General features: G+C 42.0%; 1 protein-coding gene across 2 annotated transcripts in view; it reads right to left on the bottom strand.

Annotated features, from left to right (window-relative positions):
• Cipc (Clock interacting protein circadian) overlaps positions 1-7,892 on the bottom strand; it is a 16,079-nt gene extending 8,187 nt beyond the window's left edge. Inside the window, exon 1 of one of the 2 annotated variants that reach the window (XM_067133455.1) lies at positions 7,246-7,892. In XM_067133455.1, coding sequence (XP_066989556.1) covers positions 7,246-7,320 — 75 coding nt within the window. In that variant the 5' untranslated portion in view covers positions 7,321-7,892. The remainder of the gene's footprint in view (positions 1-7,245) is intronic. The other variant, XM_067133454.1, reaches the window with a different exon arrangement.
• Between the last annotated feature and the right edge of the window lie 2,108 nt (positions 7,893-10,000).

A 10,000-nucleotide genomic window follows, 5' to 3' on the forward strand; every position in this document is an offset into this window, starting at 1 on the left:
GAGAGAGAGAGAGAGAGAGAAATAGCTCAGGGTTTTGGTAGATCTTATAAGTAGGTCCCTGTGGAAAAGTCATATTTTCTCTCTCTCTCTCTCTCTCTCTCTCTCTCTCTCTCTCTTCTCTGTAAGGCAACTGCTGTGGGTTTGAGCTGGCCTGTGGAGAGAGAGAGAGAGAGAGAGAGAGAGAGAGAGAGAGAGAGAGAGAGAGGAGGTATCCACTATCCTTGTCACTTGAATTCCACTTTTGGCAACACAGAAGGGGTGAAATGTAGATCTAGGTTGCAGAGCTCTCTCTCTCTCTCTCTCTCTCTCTCTCTCTCTCTCTCTCTCTCTCTCTCTCCAGAAGCTTCTGAGTCGAGCTACGAGGTGTCCATCCTATCTGTATGTCACGAGGGAGGAAAGGAGGTGACTTCACGCGCTTTTTTGAGGCAAGGGCGTGGCCCTGCCACTGCCCACGGGGCCCAGGAGAGGCCCCAAGGGAACAAGGGGCCCAAGGGAGCCGCCTGAGCGCTTGCTTGCTCGCTTGCTTGAGCCTCGTCGCCGAAATCAAGCAAGGAACAAAGCGAGATGGGTGTACATTGCCCTACTAAGAAGTCGACTCTTGTCTCGCTGGTTACTTTTACGTCTGGTAGAGGGTCTTGGGGCTCTCTCTCTCTCTCTCTCTCTCTCTCTCTCTCTCTCTCTCTCTCTCTCTCTCTCACATGGCAGGCCGTCTGGTTGCCTGCTCATGAAAAAATATATATATAATATTCTCATGCACGCTCCCTGCCTACAACTGACAAAAAAAAAGCCAAGGTCGCTGGTCTGTGCTACATCAAAATAAAAAATCAATGAGAGAGAGAGAGAGAGAGAGAGAGAGAGAGAGAGAGAGAGAGAGAGAGAGAGAGAGGGAGAGAGAGAGAGGAGAGAGGTGGGATCCTTAACAGGAAAAACAATTTGGCTCGGAGGCATTGGCATAAATTATCACACATGACGTCTACGAAGTCTCTCTCTCTCTCTCTCTCTCTCTCTCTCTCTCTCTCTCTCTCTCATCAAAGGCCGCATTATTCGTCCGCTGTCGCCGTAACATCAACTTTAAAAAGCACGCGTCGTTTCTGACACGTGAGAGAGAGAGAGAGAGAGAGAGAGAGAGAGAGAGAGAGAGAGAGAGAGCAAGTTGACTAGGATGGTGTCATCGAAAGAGCTTTAAAATTGAACTCCAACGAACCTTGCAAACAGGAATCCACTGCTGAGCAAGAAATGAGAGAGAGAGAGAGAGAGAGAGAGAGAGAGAGAGAGAGAGAGAGAGAGAGAGAGAGAGAGAGAGAGAGAGAGATCTTGACAGGAAACTGCAAGGTAATGCAACCTAAACACGACATCAGTTTTGAGTGAATTGACGGACAAGCAGAGAGCAAGAATAACAAGTAAAACAAATAAATTAACAAATAAAATAATTAAATTAACAAAAAATAACAAAAATAAGTAACACTAACGACCATCACAAAGTGTCACCAGACAAAGTCCACTATTAGACTCAAAAGATAAACAAACAAGTAATCAAGCAGACGAACGGAACAACGAGGCACAAACAATCAACAGAATCAAGCAAGAGACCTGTAGCCCAATCAAGAAAGCAAGATAAAGCCGCGGAATCAAGCAAGCAAGATATCTCAAGAATGATATGATAAAAAATCAAGCAAGGGCCAAGCAATGAGACAAGATCAGACGATCAATCAATCAAGCAGGACCGAGGGTATCAAGCAAATCAAGCAAGCAAATCAAGCAAGCAAGACAGACAGGCAGACGAAGGCAATTTCCGGAAATAGAATCGAGTTGACACGCCACCCCTCCCTACTCAGAGGGGTTGGGGGGGGGAGGAAGGAAGGAAGGGGGCGCCCTCCCCCCTCCTACAGGGGTCATTTTCCCACGTGTCACAGACACACGCACACACACAAAACCGCTAGAACACGAAAGGTCATGCGGAGTTCTGGAGTTCCCTAACACAACATGAGGTCACCCCCCTCCCCTCCCCCCTTATGGGGGTACGTGGGGCGTCACGTGACACCGCACGTGGCGCGTTCATGGGCAAGTGTCCTTCAGAGGGAGAATGAGAGGTCGATCCTGAGCGAGGAAAGGGCGCCCTGGGCGTGTTCCTTGACCTAAAGTAAAGGGTATATTCCTGGTAGTCAGTAGTTTGTTTTAGGACCCTAGGTGTGTGTGTGTGTGTGTGTGTGTGAGAGAGAGAGAGAGAGAGAGAGAGAGAGAGAGAGAGAGAGAGAGAGAGAGAGAGAAACTAACCAGCATTAGCCACCATCCATGTCAGATTCGACAACCCAATCTAGCGTGATCTTAATTCAGATGTAGGCCTAAAACCCTTGGCTCTATGTGACTGATCTTAGGCCTAACAGAGAGAGAGAGAGAGAGAGAGAGAGCCCTAGTCCAGGTCCCCCACAGGCCAAGGGCATACAATGACCCCAAAACGACGTACAGGCCTAGGGCCAACTTGCCATTTTGAATAGGTCCCAGATATGGTTGAGGTTATTTGTAGAATTCTCTCAACATCCAAGACATACTTTTAGGCTCCTGTAGATGAACTATCTAATGTCATTCTAAGCTTCGAAGGTAATCCTAAGCTTTCAGCAATGGTTTCTCTGAGGTAATTAAAAGCTTCAAAAGATGATTCTTCTAAGTTAATTAAAAACTTCAAGAGATGGTCCTTCTAAGGTAAGGAAAGGTTGAAGAGCTGAAACTTTTAAGGTAAGGAAAGGTTGAAGAGCTGAAACTTTTAAGGTAATTAAAAGCTTGAAGTGCTGAATCTTTTAAGGTAATTAAAAGCTTCAAGAGATGGTCTTTCTAAAGTAATTAAAAGCTTCAAGATATGGTCCTTCTAAGGTCATTTAAGGCTTCAAAACATGATCCTTCTAAGATAATTAAAAGCTTCAACAGATGATTCTCCTCAGGTAATTAAAAGCTCCAAGAGATGATCCTTCTCAGGTAATTAAAAGCTCCAAGAGATTATCCTTCTCAGGTAATTAAAAGCTTCAAAAGATAGTCCTTCTAAGGTAATTAAAAGCTTCGAGAGATATTCCTTCTAAGGTAATTAAAAGCTTCGAGAGATATTCCTTCTAAGGTAATTAAAAGCTTCGAGAGATATTCCTTCTAAGGTAATTAAAAGCTTCAAGAGATATTCCTTCTAAGGCAATTAAAAGCTTCAACAGATGATTCTTCTAAGGTAATTAAAAGCTTCGAGAGATATTCCTTCTAAGGTAATTAAAAGCTTCAAGAGATATTCCTTCTAAGGTGATTAAAAGCTTCAAGAGATGATCCTTCTAAGGTAATTCAAAGCTTCGAGAGATAGTCCTTCTGAGGTAATTAAAAGCTTCGAGAGATATTCCTTCTGAGGTAATTAAAAGCTTCGAGAGATATTCCTTCTAAGGTAATTAAAAGCTTCAAGAGATGATCCTTCTAAGGTAATTAAAAGCTTCAAGAGATATTCCTTCTAAGGTGATTAAAAGCTTCAAGAGATGATCCTTCTAAGGTAATTCAAAGCTTCGAGAGATAGTCCTTCTGAGGTAATTAAAAGCTTCGAGAGATATTCCTTCTAAGGTAATTAAAAGCTTCGAGAGATATTCCTTCTAAGGTAATTAAAAGCTTCAAGAGATGATCCTTCTAAGGTAAGTAAAAGCTTCAAGAGATGATTCTTCTAAGGTAATTAAAAGCTTCAAAAGATAGTCCTTCTAAGGTAATTAAAAGCTTCGAGAGATATTCCTTCTAAGGTAATTAAAAGCTTCAAGAGATTATCCTTCTAAGGTAATTAAAAGCTTCAAGAGATATTCCCTCTAAGGTAATATGGTGAAGTCAAAGATATATACATACACACTGTTAATTCAAAGATAATTTTCTTTAAGCCGAGCCACGTGGGAACACGGAAGAGAGAAGAGATTTAAAAAAAAAAAGTAAAAAATGCGCCGAAGTTTCTTCGACGCAATCGAGTTTTCTGTGCAGCCGCTGCAGCGTATAATCAAGGCCACCGAAAATAGATCTATCTTTCGGTGGTCTCGGTATAATGCTGTATGAGCCGCGGTCCATGAAACTTTAACCACGGTCCGGTGGTGGCCTATCCTATATCGTCGCCAGAAGGACTATTATGGCTAACTTTAACCTTGAATAAAGTAAAAACTTCTGAGGCTAGAGGGCTGCAATTTGGTATCTTTGAAGATCGGACGAAGCATTTTTCCAATTTCTAGCAAAAAAACAGTTTTATTCAATTTTTATATTTGATTTACACTTCAACTGAATCTTATAGACCTGTATTACTGTATTTTTTGGTTCAGATTACCTGTGTGTGTATGTGTGTAGAGAGTATACAGTAAATAGTGTATTTACTGATAGGTTACTTTCTATATACAGGAATATAAAACTAATTAATGTTTATTTACTACAAAAACCAGAATCAATATAGAAACACTGTACTGAAAATCACTGAATTACCTAGAACTACAGCGAGAGAGAGAGAGAGAGAGAGAGAGAGAGAGAGAGAGAGAGAGAGAGAGAGAGAACAACCTGAGACGCAATTAAAAACAAAAACAAACTGATAAAATGGATAAAAATATATGTATAAGGTCCGTTCGCCGAATCGTCCCAACTACTGGTAAAGGTCCGCATTCGGCGAAGAGACCCCTACCCCCTCTTCCCCCGCCACCCCCCCCTCCTCCCCATGACACGTGACTCCAGCTGGTCTACTTTTCGGGAGGAGGGTGAATGTGTTTGTGCGTTTGTGAGAAGGGACCGGCGCAACAGCTTTCCTTGGCTGTTGCAGCTGCTGGAGTTGAGAGAGAGAGAGAGAGAGAGAGAGAGAGAGAGAGAGAGAGAAAGAGAGAGAGAGAGGGGAGAGTCTCTCTCTCTCTCTCTCTCTCTAGGCCAGACATTAGTCATTCCGACCAATGATTCAACGTATATCTAGAAGGTACAATAAGGTTTACCAGAGAGAGAGAGAGAGAGAGAGAGAGAGAGAGAGAGAGAGAGAGAGAGAGAGAGAGAGAGCTCTCAATGATTCAGCCATAAGTCTAACCACACTGCTCTTCCCCTACCTAAACCCCTGCAATCAACCACAAATAACAATCAGGAAAAATTATCACATCATGACAATTTATAGTGACTGACACCATTTCTCTACATACAGTGATTTGCAACAATGGCTGGGAGTTACAGTTTTCCTGCTCTCAGCCTACTGAACCGCACACCATCAGTCGAACACTATGCATTCCTAAAAGTGGCTCATTCCAGCATTCCAGCCGGCCATATGTCATGATGAAGATTCCCATCATTCTTTTGAATTAACATATATATATATATATATATATATATATATATATATATATATATATATATATATATATATATATATATATATATATATATATATATATATATTTATTGACAGATCGACCGGCTCCAGAAATCAATCTTGCAGGAGGACGCCGAAACACTTCCGTGTTCCCACAAATAGCTTCGTGAGTGACGTGGAACACGAATAAATTTATGAGTCAGGATTGTATTTGTTCTTTGTTCTTTTTTTTCAAATTCAAACAAAAAAATAAATTCATGACAGAAGCCTTTGTTTCACAAAGACACAATGGGAGCACAGGGGAAACTATGGAGCACCGAAAAATGCCAAAAATGAATTCAATGGAGTCTTTGTGTGTGTATATATAGACAGAGAGAGAGAGAGAGAATTCTATAGGGATTAAATATAATATCAGATATGACTCATGTGCATATCAGTTCATCTTCACTGGGAGGCAAGGTCAGGGTTCTAAACAGGGTTCACTCTCTCTCTCTCTCTCTCTCTCTCTCTCTCTCTCTCTCTCTCTCTCTCTCTCCATACATTTATATATTGTATATATAGAAAGAGAGAGGAGAGACAGACAGAATGAGAGAGAGAGAGAGAGAGAGAGAGAGAGAGAGAGAGAGAGAGAGAGAGAGAGAGAGAGAGAGAGAGAGAGATAGAGAAAGATAATTTGAGAGAGAGAGAGAGAGTCAAGGAGCAAGAGAGAGAGATACCACTTTCCAACCACAGATCTCCAGACCCAAAATGAATTCATTTCGATAAATACACAAAACTAGCTCTCCCCCCACCCCGAGGATCGATCCCGGAAAAGTAATAGGACATCCAAGAACATAAACTAAAACCTGCGTATATACGTCCGTACTCAAGCAGGCGAGCGTGCGGGCGCGCTCATGCACGCGGATTTGACTCAATGCGCAAGGCCTCGCAGATATGGCTGACGTAAGAATCACATATTGTGCAGTGCCAGCTGTCACGTCAGGGAGAGAGAGAGAGAGAGAGAGAGAGAGAGAGAGAGAGAGAGAGAGAAGAAACTGGGCCAGACAGATTAGCCACCCAAAAAAGCGATAAGGGTACATTCTACTCTCAATTCAATCTGGAGATACGAAGCTGATAAATAAACACGCTAAGAAAAAAAAAAAAAACACGCACAGTTCCACGTGCTTGAGTGTGTGTATGTTTGTGTGTGTTTGTACCAGATACAAAGTCCAAAGGAATGGACAGGAAATACCTACGGTATGGCAACGTAATATCCGTGGAATACCAAGGAAATACCCATCGAATACCCATGGAATACACATGGAATAGCCATGAAATACTCAGGAAACACCCATGAAATACCCGAGAAATACCCACAAAATAACCACGAAATACCCATCGAATGCCCATGAAATATCCATGGAATACCCACGAAATACCCATGAAATACCCGAGAAATACCCACAAAATAACCATGGAATACCCATCAAATACTAATGAAATACTCAGAAAATACCCACGAACTACCGAGAAATACCCACAAAATACCCATGAAATACCTGAGAAATCCCCACAAAATAACCATGAAATACCCACAAAATAAATTAAATACCCATATGAATATACACAAAATTCCAGTGAAATACCCATGAAATACCCACAAAATACCCCCAAAGAGAAGTCATCGAGTCCATCTTAATAACAACACATGTATGTACACTTGTTCTACTAACTCCTCCCTCAGAGAGAGAGAGAGAGAGAGAGAGAGAGAGAGAGAGAGAGAGAGAGAGGAGGGGTTCTGCTCTCTCTCTCTCTCTCTCTCTCTCTCTCTCTCTCTCTCTCTATATATATATATATATATATATATATATATATATATATATATATATATATATATATATATTTATATGTTTGTTTGACATAAACATACACACAAACCTTACCTTCGGAATGAGAGTCTGAGTGTCACAAACGCTACTGGCATACATTTCGATCATGTCCAGGACACCAATACCCATCGTTGTCCCAGGGGACACCTCAGGTCACCAAAGGTCAAATCAATCGCCTCAGGTCACGGGTCAGATAATCCACTTTAAATCACAAAGGTATTTCTATAATTCTGTGTGTTATCAGTTTAATTAATTATCTTCTATTTTAATTATTTTCTTTTCACTCAATCCCGTTTGTTTATCTCTGACGTCAGGAATGCACAAACACTTTCTTTGCGGGTCACGTGGGCGTGTTTACTTGTTGACGCAAACAAAAACAATATATTTATCTAATAATATTTTCCTTTGAATATATTTCCTCCTCACTGCGATCTTCCCGCTGCCACGGAGCGAAAGTTATCCTCTCTTTCTCTCTTTAAATCACGTTTCTGGCGCTCTTTCTCTCCTGCCGTGCTTCACTTCCAGTTACCATATCACTCCGCAAACAAATTCTTCACTCGTTTGTTTGGCGCAAACAGAAACAGGTAAACAAACAAACAAAAAACAAACGTCTGTGTGAGAGTTTGAACGGGGGCCCTCGCGGCATCAGAGCGAACGAAGTATGACGTCCTCACTCTACGGCAATGTTGCACACACTGGTTGACGAAAGCATGAACTACCCCTATGGAGATAAGACTTCATCGTACGTCTGGCAGCGCGAGGCGTCTTCTCCCTCTTTTTCTTCTTCTTCTCCCTCATTCCCTCCCTCCCTCATTCCCTCCTTCAAGGGAAAACGTGTCGTATTGGATTGTCAAAGCAAGGGGATTAAAGAAAAATAATGAGAGAGAGAGAGAGAGAGAGAGAGAGAGAGAGAGAGAGAGAGAGAGAGAGAGAAAAGTTCTCGTTTATTGATGCACTGTAACGTATTTAATTCAATGGCTCCTTGTATGAAATCCTAGGCCTATGTCAAAGCGATCTATTTAAAATATACAGAAATATACGCAAAATATACATATAAAATATACAGCTTTACACTCCCAAACACACAAACACACTCACAATCATACAAACACGCTCACAAACACACGAAAATAAATAATCAAATACACGAACAAAAAACACACCTTACCAATTCGTATGTTTTACATTTTCAAAAACGTTAAAAAAACTGACGTGAATATTTTATTATGTCATTAAAAATATACAACATACTGTATTTTCTCTCCTGTTGTATATTACGAAGTACAATATGCGTCAGCGTTACCATATTACGTATATTTACGAAACAAATAGACACGAAATCGTATGATCTTCGTAATAAGCAATTCCGAGCGTCTGAATATTGATAAAGGGAGGCTTAAGGGATTTAAAGGGAGTTTAAAGGCGTTTATGGGGGTTTAAGGGGGTTAAATGAGGTTTAAGGGAGATAAAGGGGGTTTGTGGGACCTAAGGGGTGTTAAGGGGTCTTCGGTAAAGGGTGCTAATGTGTTAAAAGGGTCATTCGTCAGCGATTCTGAGCACCTGGATTTCGATAAAGGGCGGCTTAAGCGAGTTTAAGGGGTCTCCAGTAAGGGGTTCGAAGGGAGTTTAAGTGGCAAAGGGAGTTAAACAGTTCTTCGGTAAGGGGTTTAAAGGGGCCATCTTCGGTAAAGGGAGACCTACTGTGATTAAAGGGGTGCTAAGGGAGATAAAGGTGGTCATCCGTCAGCAATTCTGATCGTTCCAATCAGGCAAAGGGCGGCTTAAGGGCGGCTAAGGTGGCTAAAGGGGTTATATTCGGCAAACGGAGACTACTGTTAGGTAGTTTAAGGGCTCTCCGGTAAAGGGGTGCTAAAGGGCGCTAAAGGGGTTCATCGTCCTTCCGGGAATGGGCGGAGTCTCCCGGTCTTGCGGTTTGGAGCCGAGAGCGAATTCCCGGAGACCTTCCGAAGCTTCCTCCGATATCGCCGTGTGTATGGGGTTACCTGGGGCGCCCAAGGGCGTCCCATGGGCGTTCAGCTCCATTAACCCTTAGACTACTGTAGTGGGAGACCCCCCTGGGTCTTGTTCACGCCCTTAGTTTACCTGCTTACGCAAACAATGCCCCCTAAACGCCGACGGACAAGCAATTCGGGCGAGAAACCATTGACCTATACAGACTCGGACCTTTAGGAAGGAGTTGAGGCGTCCTCGGAGGGCGTAAGACCCGTGGGCGTCGGGGGTTTGGGCGTCTATATCCCAGTCCTATGGTACTACACGACCTGATGCACTTCGTCAGGGACCAGGAGGAGGCGTCGTAGAGGGAGGAATAGGTGGTGGTGGTGGCTGGGATTAGGCCTATAGGTTGCTCTGACGGAGGAGGTCTCTCTCTCTCTCTCTCTCTCTCTCTCTCTCTCTCTCTCTCTCTCATTTTAATGCTGTTTATGTGTAATTGATTAAATATATGAATATTAATGAAAATATCAATAAATGATAATAATTTATTAATGTTTTCATTAATAAAATAAATTATAAGGCTTATTTATGTATGTAAAATAATAATAATAATAATAATAATAATAATAATAATAATAATAATAATAATAATATGGAAAGACTCACACTTACGAGTACAAAGAAATTATAGAGCGTGTGTCCTCTGTGACCTGCTGGTAGGCCTAAAGTTAGGCCTAACTCTCTCTCTCTCTCTCTCTCTCTCTCTCTCTCTCTCTCTCTCTCTCTCTCTCTCTCTCTCTCTCCAATAACAAGACAGATGAATAACATCTCTCTCTCTCTCTCTCTCTCTCTCTCT

This window comes from Macrobrachium rosenbergii, chromosome 33 (genome assembly GCF_040412425.1).
Source record: "Macrobrachium rosenbergii isolate ZJJX-2024 chromosome 33, ASM4041242v1, whole genome shotgun sequence".
In the NCBI taxonomy this organism is placed as follows: Eukaryota; Metazoa; Arthropoda; class Malacostraca; order Decapoda; family Palaemonidae; genus Macrobrachium; species Macrobrachium rosenbergii.